This window comes from Panulirus ornatus, chromosome 10, assembly GCF_036320965.1.
Source record: "Panulirus ornatus isolate Po-2019 chromosome 10, ASM3632096v1, whole genome shotgun sequence".
NCBI classification, from domain to species: Eukaryota; Metazoa; Arthropoda; class Malacostraca; order Decapoda; family Palinuridae; genus Panulirus; species Panulirus ornatus.
The window spans coordinates 30115144-30132946 of NC_092233.1; the positions used below are offsets into that span (position 1 = coordinate 30115144).

Below are 17803 nucleotides of genomic sequence, written 5' to 3' on the forward strand. Positions count from 1 at the left end.
CATGAAATGACAACCCCCTCCTCCCACATGCGTGCGAGGTAGTGCTAGGAAAAGATAACAAAGGCCACATTCATTCACACTCAGTCTCTAGCTGTCATGTAATAATGCACCGAAACCACAGCTCCCTCTCCACATCCAGGCCCCACACAACTTTCCATGGTTTATCCCAGACGCTTCACATGCCCTAGTTCAATCAATTGATAGCACACCAACCCCGGTATACCACATCGTTCCAATTCACTCTATTCCTTGCACGCCTTTCACCCTCCTGTATGTTTAGGCCCCAATCACTCAAAATCTTTCCCACTCCAACTTTCCACCTCCAATTTGGTCTCCCACTTCTCCTCGTTCCCTCCACCTTTGGCACATATATCCTATTGGTCAATCTTTCCTCAATCATTCCCTCCATGTGACCAAACCATTTCAAAACATCCTCTTCTGCTTTCTCAACCACACTCTTTTTATTACCACACATCTCTCTTACCCTTTCATTACTTATTCGATCAAACCACCTCACACCACATACTGTCCTCAAACATCTCATTTCCTACACATCCACCCTCCTCCGCACAACTCTATCTATAGCCCAAGCCTCGCAACCATATAACACTGTTGCAACCACTATTCCTTCAAACATACCCATTTTTGCTTTCCCAGATAATGTTCTCGACTTCCACACATTTTTCAACGCTCCCAAAACTTTCGCCCCCTCCCCCAACCTGTGACTCACTCCTGCTTCCATGGTTCCATCCGCTGCCAAATCCACTCCCAGATATCTAAAATACTTCACTTCCTCCAGTTTTTCTCCATTCAAACTTACCTCCCAACTGATTTGTCCCTCAACCCTACTGCACCTAATAACCTTGCTCTTATTCACATTTACTCTCAGCTTTCTTCTTTCACATACTTTACCAAACTCAGTCACCAGCTTCTGCAGTTTCTCACCCAAATCAGCCACCAGCACTGTATCATCAGCGAACAACAACTGACTCACTTCCCAAGCCTCTCTGCATACTTGCCCCTTTCTCCAAAACTCTTGCATTCACCTGCCTAACAACCCCTTCCATAAACAAATTAAACAACCAAGGAGATATCACGCACACCTGCCGCAAACCGACATTCACTGAGAACCAGTGGCTTTCCTCTCTTCCTACTTGTACATATGCCCTACATCCTTGATAAAAACTTTTCACTGCTTCTAACAGCTTGCCACCCACACCATATATTCTTAATACCTTCCACAGAGCATCTCTATCAACTCTATCATATGCCTTCTCCAGATCCATAAATGCTACATAAAAATCCATTTGCTTTTCTAAGTATTTCTCACATACATTCATCAAAGCAAACACCTGATACACACATCCTCTACCACTTCTGAAACCACACTGCTCTTCCCCAATCTGATGCTCTGTACATGCCTTCACCCTCTCTATCAATACCCTTCCATATAATTTCCCAGGAATACTCAACAAATTTATACCTCTGTAATTTTAACAGTCACCTTTATCCCCTTTGCCTTTGTACAATGGCACTACGCATACATTCTGCCAATCATCAGGCACCTCACCATGAGTCATACATACATTAAATATCCTTACCAAGCAGTCAACAACACAGTCACCCCTTTTTTAATAAATCCCACTGCAATACCATCCAAACCCGCTGCCTTGCCAGCTTTCATCTTCTGCAAAGCTTTTACTACCTCTTCTCTGTTTACGAAATCATTCTCCCTAACCCTCTCACTTCGCACACCACCTCGACCAAAACACCCTATATCTGCCACTATCATCCAACACATTCAACAAACCTTCAAAATACTCACTCCACCTCCTTCTAACATCACCACTACTTGTTATCACCTCCCCATTAGCCCCTTCACTGATGTTCTCATTTGTTCTCATGTCTTATACACTTTATTTACCTCCTTCAAAAACATCTTTCTCTTCTCCCTAAAATTTGATGATATTCTCTCACCCCAACTCTCATTTGCCCTCTTTTTCACCTCTTGCACCTTTCTCTTGACCTCCTGCCTCGTTCTTTTATACATCTCCCTGTCATTTGCACTATTTCCCTGCAAAACTTGCCCAAATGCCTCTCTCTTCTCTTTCACTATTAATCTTACTTCTTCATCCCACCATTCACTACCCTTTCTAATCTGCCCACCTCCCACGCTTCTCATGACACAAGCATCTTTTGCGCAAGCCATCACTGCTTCCCTAAATACATCCCATTCCTCCCCCACTTATCACTTCATATTGGTGATTTTGGTGCACCCAGTATTATAAAGCAATCATTCATGAACAAATGTATGTAAAAAGAAAAAATCACCATCACAAATTGATAAATATTGTAAATATCTTCAACATAACTGGTTTGTAATAATGTAGTTGTTGTAATATTTACTATACGTATAAAGCACAGTAAAACCTATTGACCATAATTCAAGCCAACAAAATATCCAAATCTTTTCAATATTTTTGGAAACCCTCTATCATCCAAATAAAAAAAATTGAAAAAGATACTAGAAAATACTTCAAATCGCATGCACACCACACCACAGTGATTTAGTGTATTCACCACCTGGTATTTTGTGGCCCTGGTGATTGTTTACCATCAACCATGTGCTTTCTGGTGCAATTACCTGCTTACTCCTCCAAGCCTCCTATGTCTCAAACAAAGCACAGGAGAAACATTTTATGCCACAAAAAGAAGACTGAATAGTGCCAGAGGCTGGCTAAGGGCAAGTCCAAGGCAGCACTTATGAAGAATTTCAACTTCATTTGTTATTTTTCATGCCGGTGCTTAATTGAAATATAGTGAGGTTAATGAAAGGGAAAACAGAAGAGACAAGGGAAAGTATTTGTGAATTTTTGAGGAAGTGACGAACTTCTCTTTTAAAATGTGCCAGGACATAGTCACTAGGAAATAGCTACTGTGAAAGACAAGAGAAGGTAGAGAGTTCCAAAGCTTTGAGGTGTTGGGAAAGAAACAGTTATCAAAATGACCCATCCTTGAGTTGCCAATGGCCACACAGTATTCAGTCATGGACAGAAGTTCACATCAAGGCTGGTGCTCAATCGAAATATAGAGAGGTTAATGAAAGGGAAAATAGAAGAGACAAGGGAAAGTATTTATGAATTTTGGAGAGTGATGAACTTCTCTTTTAAAATGTGCCAAGACATAGTCACTGAGAAAGACATGTGCCACGTTATAGTTACTGGGAAAGACAAGAGAGGGTAGAGAGTTCCAAAGCTTTGAGGTGTCGGGAAAGAAAGTTATAAAAATGGCCCATCCTTGAGTTGCCAATGGCCACACAGTATTCATGTGATGCAGCAGCTTGCCACATATAGAGAAAGGTCTTGGAAGCAAAAACCAAAATAATACTCAAAAATGTTGGAAAGTGAGATAACATTGTGTAGTAGGGCAAGAGGGTCAAGTTTTGAAGTTAGCCTAGAAGTGTTAATATGTAGGACCACTTTCAACCCAACTCTGTCAAGTAAGGATGCAGAGCTAGAAACACCTGAGATGTGAGAGCAGTACTCTGTACAAGGATGGAGCAGTCCCTTGTATAAATGGAGAAACTGTTTGGAAGAAAAGAAATTTTGACATCTAAACAGGACTTCCAGGTTCTTAGAGGTATAGTTAGGTATTTCCATATTGTGGGGTTTCCAAGAATGAGTGAATGTTACCTTAACACCAAGTATGTTCATCAAGTCAAAAGGTGGAATCACAGAATCGTCAAAGGAGAGAGGAAAGTTGTGATGAATTTTTGATAGAGAGATGGACAGAAACTGGGTCTTGGAGGCATTAAACCAGTGGGTGAAGGAATGTTTGAGTGATAACATCATAGCTTGAGGACTCAAGGCCCTTGAGGCATGCAGCAGGTGTGTTGATATTGGAATAAGCACAGACACCACCTCTGAACCAGTATCATGAATGGAGCTTATACCTGGATAAGAAAAAGGGGCATGTGTGAACATCAACAGACAGAAAGTAACGTGTTAGGAGAGGTACAATACAGATGATGTTCAGCAGAAGAGAGGTTGCTACAAAGACCACAAATACTGGTACAGTGAACAGAAAAAGAGGCTGATCTATCAGAGAGAGAGAGGCTGTGGGAAGGGCATGGTATTAGTACTGTCTGCACCCTGTCCCTCATTGGCAGTAGTTTCAGCTTGCTTAAATAAATCAATATTTCTGCTTCATAAAATATTTCAAATATGTAAAATATCATAAAATATTAAAATTTCTGAAAGATTTTCTCAGTCTTGAAAACATACGAGCACACAAATCCCAAAGGATCACAGATGGAGCATATTGTGCTAAGCAACTCTCTCCTAGTATTCTCTTTCTGCTTACTTAATTTGATCCTGTACTCATCATTCTAAGTCACAATCCTGACATGGGTCTCCTTTTCTCTATCCCTGACTAGAACATCTTACTGTACTACTTAGTAATATGGAAACCTATTCTTGACAGTTACTGAGATAATGGTTAACTATTTTGACAGTTATTGAGACAATGGTTAACTATTTTGACAGTTATTGAGACAATGGTTAACTATTTTGACAGCCTTGTCCAAATGTCTAAACTATTAACAATGACTCTCATCAGCATAAAAAAATCAAAAACCCTTGAATAACTAAAAATCATATTATGCAAAATGGCTTATTCTCCCTAAGCATTTTGGATAACATGGGTTTTAATGTAATACAGAGTAATCATTCATGGGTTTTAATGTATTATTTTTTTTTTTATTATACTTTGTCGCTGTCTCCCGCATTTGCGAGGTAGCGCAAGGAAACAGACGAAAGAAATGGCCCAACCCCCCCCATACACATGTATATACATACGTCCACACACACAAATATACATACCTACACAGCTTTCCATGGTTTACCCCAGAAGCTTCACATGCCTTGATTCAATCCACTGACAGCACGTCAACCCCGGTATACCACATCACTCCAATTCACTCTATTCCTTGCCCTCCTTTCACCCTCCTGCATGTTCAGGCCCCGATCACACAAAATCTTTTTCACTCCATCTTTCCACCTCCAATTTGGTCTCCCTCTTCTCCTCGTTCCCTCCACCTCCGACACATATATCCTCTTGGTCAATCTTTCCTCACTCATTCTCTCCATGTGCCCAAACCACTTCAAAACACCCTCTTCTGCTCTCTCAACCACGCTCTTTTTATTTCCAAACATCTCTCTTACCCTTACGTTACTCACTCGATCAAACCACCTTACACCACACATTGTCCTCAAACATCTCATTTCCAGCACATCCATCCTCCTGCGCACAACTCTATCCATAGCCCACGCCTCGCAACCATACAACATTGTTGGAACCACTATTCCTTCAAACATACCCATTTTTGCTTTCCGAGATAATGTTCTCGACTTCCACACATTCTTCAAGGCCCCCAGAATTTTCGCCCCCTCCCCCACCCTATGATCCACTTCCGCTTCCATGGTTCCATCCGCTGCCAGATCCACTTCCAGATATCTAAAACACTTCACTTCCTCCAGTTTTTCTCCATTCAAACTCACCTCCCAATTGACTTGACCCTCAACCCTACTGTACCTAATAACCTTGCTCTTATTCACATTTACTCTTAACTTTCTTCTTTCACACACTTTACCAAACTCAGTCACCAGCTTCTGCAGTTTCTCACATGAATCAGCCACCAGCGCTGTATCATCAGCGAACAACAACTGACTCACTTCCCAAGCTCTCTCATCCCCAACAGACTTCATACTTGCCCCTCTTTCATTCATGAACAATTGCATATAAAATAAAAACCATGTAAGACTAGAATCAGCACAACAAATCAATAAATACTGCAAACATTTATGCTCTGGTGATAGTGTGTTCTACTTTTTTGCAAAAAATTACATGTTCATTTACATCATCTCCATCAATGTATCTCACAAATAAGTTTAGCCTGTCCACTGACATCAGTAAATTCGTCAAGTTGAAGTGAACAAGACTGGCTTGTTTTCAGCTTATTCACAACTTAATCAATAATATCTGTACTCACTTCATTCACCTTTAGAGAAACAGTGGTGTGACAAAGGAACAGCCTTTAGTTGGTCAGCTGCCTTTTTATCTGGCATTTTTCCAGCCATCACAACTGCAGCTGGCAATATCAGTTCTTCAGCTATATCAAATGGCTTCTAAGCTTTAGCAACTAATAAAGATACAGCTAAAGATGCTTCCAGAGCTTTGCTTGATGTTAAGGAGGCTTTCTTTACTGATGTCTGGGAACAATTAAAATCATGATTTTTTTTTAGAAAACTCCACTGGTTTGCCAACATGACACTGATATTTTGTGTTAAGGTGACAATGGAGGTGAGCTGGTTTCATACTACTGATGGCCAACCTTTCCCCATAAAAGAAGCACAAAACTTCCGGAGGATCAGAATTCGTAGAAATAAATCCAAAAAGCACATAATCTTCCTTGTATTGCTGATATTTAGGTGGGTCTGTTTTCTTTTTCTTCACAGCTGCTTGATTTCCTTCACTTACATTGCTGCTGCAGCACTCAAATTCTAACCATCTATCAATATTTCTTGCTGTTAAAGAAATAACTGAGTCTTAAGCTTACATGTGAATTTGAAAAAGAGATGTTCACACTTTCACTCTGAAGATGAAATTGAGCAAGTGACTCAAGCAAGGAGTTCAGCACTGTTCCCATACAAGTCCTGTCCCATTTCATCTCCCTTTCCCCTACTCCCATCTCCTCTCAATTCCTTTCTCATTTTAATTTTAACTCTGTCCTCTTGTCATTCACTTAAATTGGAAACTGCATAAGTGTTGTGGTTATTCAATTATTCTATATTCTTAAACAATCACTCATGCACACATACACATGCTCAGTAAAGTTACTAATCCACGATGCCATATGACCTATATGAGGCACAGTTTGGAAAAAAATAATCATCTCATGTACCCCTCTGAACAATGCTGCATATCCCCAGGGGTACACATACCCCAGTTTGGACAACACTGATCTACTGGATTTGGTATCCACATACCTCAACCACCTGGGGGGAGAATTAACATAGATTATCATAATGCTATTCGCTAAAAATGTCTGGAACCTTTTAGTTTCATTTCTAAAAGTCAACTATTCCACTTCTAACTATATTTCAACGTGCAGTGCAGCATGCTGTCTGCTTTGACTGCCTATACTGATGCTGACAGCTCTAATCTGGGTATTGTCATGGGCTTAACTGGGACCAGTCTAGATTTAGAAATTATTAGACCACAGTGAACTTTCTCATTTGCACCAACAATTTCAAGACAGGAAAAAGCACCATAGCATCATGGAAGGCATCACAAAAGTGGTGCAGATGAAATACTTTTACTTGACTCATATAATTTCTCATTATGCAGCAATAGACCATAAAGCATTTTAACTTTGTTAATGCTATCAGGAAATTTTTTCCATCTTTCCTGAATTCTGAAAGATTTACTCAGTTTTAAACAGATATGGGCACACAAACCCCAAAGGATCGTCGATGGAGCTTATTATGCAAAGGAACTTTCTCCTAGAATTCTCTCTACGCTTGCATCCTGCGCTCATCATTCTGAACTTTCTAAACTACTTTGAGTGCATGCTCAGCAGAAAGTTGATCTTAGTCACGATCCTAACTTATGGTTCTCCTTTGTTTCAACCCTGACTAGTATAGTGTCTATTTTTACTGTTACTATCCCACTTAGAAATAGGGAAACCTTCCCTTGACCACAACTAAGATAGATGGTCAACTAATTTGACAGTCTCATCTAAACCATCAACAGACTGTCATCACCATAAAAAATTTCCTGTCACATTCCTAACAACCTCTGGATCAAACTCACTGCCTTAATCTTCACCTGTACAGTGGAGAGCAAAGGATGCACAAAAGGGTCTCCATTCACTTCTAAAGAAATATACAATCATCCAGTACACCTCTGGGTTTTGTTCATTGAGGTCATCACAGAAGCCTGGGAGCATCTCAGTGATACGGAATCACCCTTACCTGGTAAAAATTTGCCCTTAAATACCCCACCACACTAATTTCATGCTGTCTGAATCTCATTAACATATCTTATAGGTCTTCCCTTTGTAAGGCACTCTTATTTAATGCTGTTCCTCCATACTTCTAAAAGGGGAAACAGAAGAAGGAGTCCCGCGGGGAGTGCTCATCCTCCTCGAAGGCTCAGATTGGGGTTGTCTAAATGTGTGTGGATGTAACCAAGATGAGAAAAAAGGAGAGATAGGTAGCATGTTTGAGGAAAGGAACCTGGATGTTTTGGCTCTGAGCGTAACAAAGCTCAAGGGTAAAGGAAAGAGTGGTTTAGGAATGTCTTGGGGGTAAAGTCAGGGGTTAGTGAGAGGACAAGAGCAAGGGAAGGAGTAGCACTACTCCTGAAACAGGAGTGGTGGGAGTATGTGATAGTGTAAGAAAGTAAACTCTAGATTGATATGGGTAAAACTGAAAGTGGATGGAGAAAGATGGGTGATTATTGGTGCATATGCACCTGGGCATGAGAAGAAAGATCATGAGAGGCAAAGTGTTTTGGGAGCAGCTGAGTGAGTGTGTTAGTAGTTTTGATGCAAGAGACTGGGTTATAGTGATGGGTGCTTTGCATGCAAAGGTGAGTAATGTGGCAGTTGAGGGAATAATTGGTGTCCATGTGGTGTTCAGTGTTATAAATGGAGATGTGAAGAGCTTGTAGATTTGTGTGCTGAAAAAGGACTGGTGATAGGAAATACCTAGTCTAAAAAGAGAGATATTCATAAGTATACGTATGTAAGTAGGAGAGATGGCTAGAGAGCGTTATTGGATTACGTGTTAATTGATAGGAGTGAAAAAAAGAGACTTTTGGATGTTAATGTGCTGAGAGGTGCAACTGGAGGGGTATCTGATCACTATCTTGTTGAGGCGAAGGTGAAGATTTGTAGATGTTTTCAGAGAGGAAGAGAGAATGTTGGGGTGAAGAGAGTGGTGAGAGTAAGTGAACTTGAGAAGGAGACTTGTGTGAGGAAGTACCAGGAGAGACTGAGTACAGAATGGAAAAAGGTGAGAACAAAGGACGTAAGGGGAGTGGGGGAGGAATGGGATGTATTTAGGGAAGCAGTGATGGCTTGCACAAAAGATACTTGTGGCATGAGAAGCGTGGGAGGTGAGCAGATTAGGAAGGGTAGTGAGTGGTGGGATGAAGAAGTAAGATTATTATCAAAAGAGAATAGAAAGGCATTTGGACGATTTTTGCAGGGAAATAATGCAAATGACTGGGAGATGTATAAAAGAAAGAGGCAGGAGGTCAAGAGAAAGGTGCAAGAGGTGAAAAAGAGGGCAAATGAGAGTTGGGGTGAGAGAGTATCATCAAATTTTAGTGAGAATAAAAAGATTTTTTGGAAGGAGCTAAATAAAGTGCATAAGACAAGAGAACAAATGGGAACATCAATGAAGGGGGCAAATGGGGAGGTGATAACAAGTAGTGGTGATGTGAGGAGATGGAGAGAGTATTTTGAGGGTTTGTTGAATGAGTTAGATGATACGGTGGCAGATATAGATGTTTTAGTCAGGGTGGTGTGTGAAGTGAGAGAGTTAGGGAGAATGATTTCGCAAACAGAGAAGAGGTAGTAAAAGCTTTGCGGAAGATGAAAGCCGGCAAGGCGGCTGTTTGGATGGTATTGCAGTGGAATTTATTAAAAAAAGGGGGTGACTGCGTTGTTGCCTGGTTGGTAAGGATATTTAATGTATGTATGACTCATGGTGAGGTGCCTGAGGATTGGCGGAATGCATGCATTGTGCTACTGTACAAAGGCAAAAGGGATAAAGGTGAGTGCTCAAATTACAGAGGTATAAGTTTGTTGAGTATTCCTGGAAAACTATAAGGGAGGGTATTGATTAAGAGGGTGAAAGCATGTACAGAGCATCAGATTGGGGAAGAGCAGCGTGGTATCAGAAGTGGTAGAGGATGTGTGGATCAGGTATTTGCTTTGAAGAATGTATGTGAAAAATACTTAGACAAGCAAATGGATTCGTATGTAGCATTTATGGATATGGAGAAGGCATATAATACGAGTTGATAAAGATGCTCTGTGGAAAGTATCAAGAATATATGGTGTGGGAGGCAAGTTGCTAGAAGCAGTGAAAAGCTTTTGTTGAGGATGCAAGGCATGTGTATGAGTAGAAAGAGAGGAAAGTGATTGGTTCTCAGTGAATGTCGGTTTGCAGCAGGGGTGCGTGATGGCTCCATGGTTGTTTAATTTGTTTATGGATGGAGTTTTTAGGGAGATGAATGCAAGAGTTTTGGAGAAAGGGGCAAGTATGCAGTCTGTTGTGGAGGAGAGGGCTTGGGAAGTAAGTCAGTTATTGTTCGATGATGATACAGCGCTGGTGGCTGATTCAAGTGAGACACTGCAGAAGCTGGTGACTGAGTTTGGTAAAGTGTGTGGAAGAAGAAAGCTGAGAGTAAATGTGAATAAAAGCAAGGTTATTAGGTACAGTAGGGTTGAGGGACAAATCAATTGGAAGGTAAGTTTGAATGGAGAAAAACTGGAGGAAGTGAAGTGTTTTAGATATCTGGGAGTGGATTTGGCAGCGGATGGAACCATGGAAGCGGAGGTAAGTCACAGGGTGGGGGACGGGCAAAAGCTCTGGGAGCGTTGAAGAATGTGCGGAAGTCGAAAACATTATCTCGGAAAGCAAAAATGGGTATATTTGAAGGAATAGTGGTTCCAACAATGTTATATGGTTGCGAGGCATGGGCTATAGACAAAGTTGTGTGGCAGAGGGTGGATGTGTTGGAAATCACATGTTTGAGGACAATATGTGGTGTGAGGTGGTTTGATCGCGTGAGTAATGAGAGGGTAAGAGAGATGTGTGGTAGTAAAAAGAGTGTGGTTGAGAGAGCAGAAAAGGGTGTTTTGAAATGGTTTGGTCACATGGAGAGAATGAGTGAGGAAAGATTGACAAAGAGGATATATATGTCAGAGGTGGAGGGAACGAGGAGAAGTGGGAGACCAAATTGGAGGTGGAAGGATGGAGTGAAAAAGATTTTGAGCGATTGGGGCCTGAACATACAGGAGGGTGAAAGGCGTGCAAGGAAAAGAGTGAATTTGAACGATGTGGTATACCAGGGTGGACTTGCTGTCAATGGATTGAACCAGGGTATGTGATGTCGGGTGTGAACCATGGAAAGTTTTGTGGGACTTGGATGTGGAAAGGGAGCTGTGGTTTTGGTGCATTATACATGACAGCTAGAGACTGAGTGTGAACGAATTTGGCCTGTATTGTCTTTTCCTAGCACTACCTCGTGCGCATGAGGGGGGAGGGGGTGGTCATTTCATGTTTGGTGGGGTGGCGATGGGAATGAATGAAGGCAGCAAGTATGAATTATGTACATGAGTAAATATGTATAGGTCTGTGTATGTATACATATGTATACATTGAAATGTATAGGTATGTATAGGTGCGTGTGTGGATGTGTATGTATATGCATGTGTATGTGGGTAGGTTGGGCCATTCTTTTGTCTGTTTCCTTATGCTACCTCGCTAATGCGGAAGAGAGCGACAAAGTATAATAAATATAAATAAATCCTCTATACTTAGCTGCAGAAATTTTCTAGGTTATCTGGGTACACTTCTTTTTCCCCTTTTAGAAATCTAAATAAAAGGATGGGGGGTTTCCAGCTCCCCCGCTCCCGTTCCCTTTAGTCACCTTCGATGACATGCAGGGAATATGTGAGAAGTATTCTTTCACCCCTCATTTTACACACTTTACCAAACTCAGTCACCAACCTCTGCAGTTTCTCACCTGAATCAGCCACCAGCGCTGCATCATCAGCAAACAACAACTGACTCAATTCCCAGACCCTCTCATCCACAACAGAATGCATACAAGGGGCAAGTATGCAGTCTGTTCTGGATGAGAGGGTCTGGAAAGTGAGTCAGCTGTTGTTCACAGATGATACAGTGCTGGTGGCTGATTTGGATGAGAAACTGCAAAGGTTGGTGACTGAGTCTGGTAAAGTGTGTGAAGGGGGAAAGTTGAGAGTAAATGTGAATAAGAGCAAGCTTATTAGGTTCAGTAGGGTTGTGGGACAAGTCAACTGATAGGTAAGTTTGAATGGAGAAAAACTGGAGGAAGTGAAGTGTGTTGGACATCTGGGAGTAGACTTCACAGCGGATGGAACCATGGAAGCAGAAGTGAGTCACAGGGTGGGGGAGGGGGCGAAGGTTCTGGGAGCGTTGAAAAATGTGTGGAAGGCCAGAACGTTATCTCAGAGAGCAAAGATGGGTATGTTTGAAGAAACAGTGGTTCCAACAATGTTATACAGTTGTGAGGCATGGGCTATAGATAGGGTTGTACAGAGGAGGGTGGATGTGTTGGAAATGGAATGTTTGAAGATAATATGTGGAGTGAGGTGGTTTGATCACGTGAGTAATGAAAGGGTAAGAGAAATGTGTGGTAATAAAAAGAGTGTGGTTGGGACAGCAGAAGAGGGTGTGTTGAAATGGTTTGGACACATGGAAAGAATGAGTGAGGAAAGACTGACAAAGAGGATATATGTGTCAGAGGTGGAGGGAACAAGGAGAAGCAGGAGACCAAATTGGAGGTGGAGGGATGGAGCGGAAAGATTTTGAGCAATTGGAGCCTGAACATACAGGAGGGTGAAAGGCATGCAAGGAAAAGAGTGAATTGGAATGATGTGGTATACCAGGGTCGACGTGCTGTCAATGGACTGAACCAGGGTATGTGAAGCATCTGGGGTACACCATGGAAAGATCTGTGGGGCCTGGATGTGAAAAGGGAGCTGTAGTTTCGGTGCATTACACATGACAGCTAGAGAATGAGGGTGAGCGAGTGTGGCCTTTTTTTTGTCTTTTCTTGGCGCTACCTCACTGTAGAGGTGGGGTGGGGGTGGGGGTTGGGGGTGGGGATAGGGCTATTTCCTGTGTGGCAGGGTAGTGATGGGAATGGATGAAGGCAGCAAGCATGAATATATACATGTGTATATACGTATGTGTCTGTGTATGTATATGTATGTATACGTTGATATGTATATGTATGTGTATGTGCGTGTATGGGCATTTATGTACATACAAGTGTATATGAGTAGTTGGGCCATTCTTCCTCTGCTTCCTTGCACTACCTCGCTAATGTGGGAAACAGCAGTTAAGTATAATAAACAAAATAAATATGGGTTCACCATACTGTGGCACAGAACATATTAGATCCTCCTCAGAAATACTCCAATCTAATTTGGGAGGGACTGGCTCAGCATATCCCTCACCTAAACAGTCTTCCATCTCTTCCTTGTACCACTAATGTAGGTCAGGATTTCTAGCTAGATGCTATCTCAATGAATGCAACTATTTCGTACCCATGGTATAGTTTCCTAGTAATCCAGGTGGATAAAACTTAAATTGTATATCCAGTTGATAATGTCCCTTAACCATAATGAAGGATAAGTCTCAAGTTTGCAAAATTCTCATCAACCAGCAAGAGCTGGTCTTATTGGGTATCATTCGTGAGGTGGTTGCTGATTAGCTATGGGAGGGCCAGAAATTAATAAGCCACCATGACTACTATGAGCAGGTAGCAAGTGGTGAGGAAAGCCAGAGCTTCCTCACTGGAAATACTGAGGGATGGTAGGTTCTCACTCTCAATTTTTCTAGAGATTTTTTTTTTTTTTTTTTTTTTGCTTTGTCGCTGTCTCCCGCGTTTGCGAGGTAGCGCAAGGAAACAGACGAAGGAAATGGCTCAACCCACCCCCATACACATGTATATACATACGTCCACACACGCAAATATACATACCTACACAACTTTCCATGGTTTACCCCAGACGCTTCACATGCCCTGATTCAATCCACTGACAGCACGTCAACCCCGGTATACCACATCGCTCCAATTCATTCTATTCCTTGCCCTCCTTTCACCCTCCTGCATGTTCAGGCCCCGATCACACAAAATCTTTTTCACTCCATCTTTCCACCTCCAATTTGGTCTCCCTCTTCTCCTCGTTCCCTCCACCTCCGACACATATATCCTCTTGGTCAATCTTTCCTCACTCATTCTCTCCATGTGCCCAAACCATTTCAAAACACCCTCTTCTGCTCTCTCAACCACGCTCTTTTTATTTCCACACATCTCTCTTACCCTTACGTTACTTACTCGATCAAACCACCTCACACCACATATTGTCCTCAAACATCTCATTTCCAGCACATCCATCCTCCTGCGCACAACTCTATCCATAGCCCACGTCTCGCAACTATACAACATTGTTGGAACCACTATTCCTTCAAACATACCCATTTTTGCTTTCCGAGATAATGTTCTCGACTTCCACACATTCTTCAAGGCTCCCAGAATTTTCGCCCCCTCCCCCACCCTATGATCCACTTCCGCTTCCATGGTTCCATCCGCTGCCAGATCCACTCCCAGATATCTAAAACACTTCACTTCCTCCAGTTTTTCTCCATTCAAACTCACCTCCCAATTGACTTGACCCTCAACCCTACTGTACCTAATAACCTTGCTCTTATTCACATTTACTCTTAACTTTCTTCTTTCACACACTTTACCAAACTCAGTCACCAGCTTCTGCAGTTTCTCACATGAATCAGCCACCAGCGCTGTATCATCAGCGAACAACAACTGACTCACTTCCCAAGCTCTCTCATCCCCAACAGACTTCATACTTGCCCCTCTTTCCAAAACTCTTGCATTCACCTCCCTAACAACCCCATCCATAAACAAATTAAACAACCATGGAGACATCACACACCCCTGCCGCAAACCTACATTCACTGAGAACCAATCACTTTCCTCTCTTCCTACACGTACACATGCCTTACATCCTCGATAAAAACTTTTCACTGCTTCTAACAACTTGCCTCCCACACCATATATTCTTAATACCTTCCACAGAGCATCTCTATCAATTCTATCATATGCCTTCTCCAGATCCATAAATGCTACATACAAATCCATTTGCTTTTCTAAGTATTTCTCACATACATTCTTCAAAGCAAACACCTGATCCACACATCCTCTACCACTTCTGAAACCACACTGCTCTTCCCCAATCTGATGCTCTGTACATGCCTTCACCCTCGCAATCAATACCTTCCCATATAATTTACCAGGAATACTCAACAAACTTATACCTCTGTAATTTGAGCACTCACTCTTATCCCCTTTGCCTTTGTACAATGGCACTATGCACGCATTCCGCCAATCCTCAGGCACCTCACCATGAGTCATACATACATTAAATAACCTTACCAACCAGTCAACAATACAGTCACCCCCTTTTTTAATAAATTCCACTGCAATACCATCCAAACCTGCTGCCTTGCCGGCTTTCATCTTCCGCAAAGCTTTTACTACCTCTTCTCTGTTTACCAAACCATCTTCCCTAACCCTCTCACTTTGCACACCATCTCGACCAAAACACCCTATATCTGCCACTCTATCATCAAACACATTCAATAAACCTTCAAAATACTCACTCCATCTCCTTCTCACATCACCACTACTTGTTATCACCTCCCCATTTGCGCCCTTCACTGAAGTTCCCATTTGCTCCCTTGACTTACGCACTTTATTTACCTCCTTCCAGAACATCTTTTTATTCTCCCTAAAATTTAATGATACTCTCTCACCCCAACTCTCATTTGCCCTTTTTTTCACCTCTTGCACCTTTCTCTTGACCTCCTGTCTCTTTCTTTTATACATCTCCCACTCAATTGCATTTTTTCCCTGCAAAAATCGTCCAAATGCCTCTCTCTTCTCTTTCACTAATACTCTTACTTCTTCATCCCACCACTCACTACCCTTTCTAATCAACCCACCTCCCACTCTTCTAGAGATATCCTAAAATATATCTCATTCGAGCAGAACAGACAATGGAGGAAAGAAAAGTTAACTACTGATTTTCCCCACATAAATTTCATTTATAACTAAATGATTACATTCTTTTTTTCTTACCAAAGTATCCCAATAAAGATCCGAGAAGAGAGTTAACTTTGACTAAATTTTCAGTATCAAAATATTTTACAATGTAAAATTCAATAACACATCAAATTTTCAACTTCAAATTATGAAAATAAATATCTCCATATCAAATCCTATTTCCACTGATGTAATGCATAAACTTTTAAGAAAATGATATGCCTATTAAGAAACAATTCAGTTTCACACAAATTCAATCAAAACAGAACATAACTTACATGTTATAACAAACCTATTAAATCTCATGAGGAAATAAAACATGATATTGAATACCTGAATACCACATGGTATTTTCTTTGGGATGACACTTCGTACTTCATGACATACTCTAGTCATGCAAGCTACAACCTCAGGTCCCAGTGATGATCCCTGAAGGTAGGGGATGTCAAACATATTTTCAACTAAAATACCATCCTGAAATATAGAAAAGACGCTAGCTTGAAAAATAAGTATCACTTTTGCCTTCTGATCGTATGTAAAGTAGAGAACTAAAACATGGTCCAATAAGAATTTACTAGACACTAATGTAACAACAGCATATCAATACTTATAAAAATGTTAGTCAATACAATAATCAGACATCTGCAATCTAAGCACATACACCATCTCCTACTTCTGTTCATGGATTTCAACCAGTATTCCACCAACTTCATGTTAAGAAAGTATCTCAACCAAAAGCACAATGGGTAGGAAGAAAATGCATACTATTAGCTCACATATTGTTAAGATATAAAAATAACTTGCCTTTTTGATCAAAACTATATTTCTGCAGTCTCACTGCATTGACTACTGCAATACGGAAACTAAAATATATCTTTCATATCAAGTTTTAATAATTCTCAAAAAAAAAAATCTGTCAGACAGCTTTCAGTGACTATTACAGTTTCCTCATATTGAACCACTGTAAAACTACTTCTACAGCAAGAATAATCTTACTTTTCTATAAGCTCCTTCATTAAGCTAAGGAACATCCCTAAAATACCTGCATTTCACACAAAAACAAGATAATAAATATATTCTAATAAATGTGCAGGATATTATAAGCGACAATCAAAAATACTCGTGAATTTCAATAGCAACCAAATAACTTACAATGCCAGCCTCCTTATAGATGAGGGCTTCTTTACATGCCATCTCCACCAGTTTCTCTACTCTGTGATGGTGCAGTGGAGTCCCTGATAATGTAAACAATTTGTAATTAAATTAATTAATTTTGCATGGGTAATTTACAAATGGATATATTCTTAATCTATTAATTCCTCTATAATTGCTCCAGGACCCCTTTCTAAGAAAGGGTCCTGATTTTACTAGCTAGGACCTCCTTTCCAGAAGCTCATGCAGCCTTGAGCTGCACTGCTTCCAGAAGCAAGGAAATGATGGACCCCTTTGGAGTGAAAAGGTTTTTGATGAGACTCCCAATAACACGGCTGCACCAAAGGCAACTTTTCACTTGCAGTGTGCCATCATGAAGGAAGACTTTGGAAACTCCAATATATTCATGTACATTATCATACAACCTCAGGACCCATTTCATGGAGCTCCTACAGCTTCAAGGATGCACTCCTATCTGGAACAGATGATGATGCAACCTTGGCAAAGGTCACTTTTCACTTGTAAAACTGGGACTAAATGTGTATGTAATCAAATACCTATCTGTAATTACCTATTTGTACTGTACGGGGAGGGAGTTTCACACCTCTTGAACACCCTTTACTGTCATACAACCTCTTGATTTTATGTATGCTGTCTACATTGACTGTGTCCTTAGTCA

General features: G+C 41.1%; 1 protein-coding gene across 1 annotated transcript in view; it reads right to left on the bottom strand.

The window, feature by feature from the left end:
* LOC139750621 (uncharacterized protein F13E9.13, mitochondrial) overlaps window positions 1-17803 on the bottom strand; it is a 92494-nt gene that overhangs the window by 53329 nt on the left and 21362 nt on the right. Inside the window, exons 3-4 of the mRNA XM_071665296.1 lie at window positions 17125-17207; window positions 16306-16446 (exon numbers count right to left, since the gene is read on the bottom strand). Coding sequence (XP_071521397.1) covers window positions 16306-16446; window positions 17125-17207 — 224 coding nt within the window. The remainder of the gene's footprint in view (window positions 1-16305; window positions 16447-17124; window positions 17208-17803) is intronic.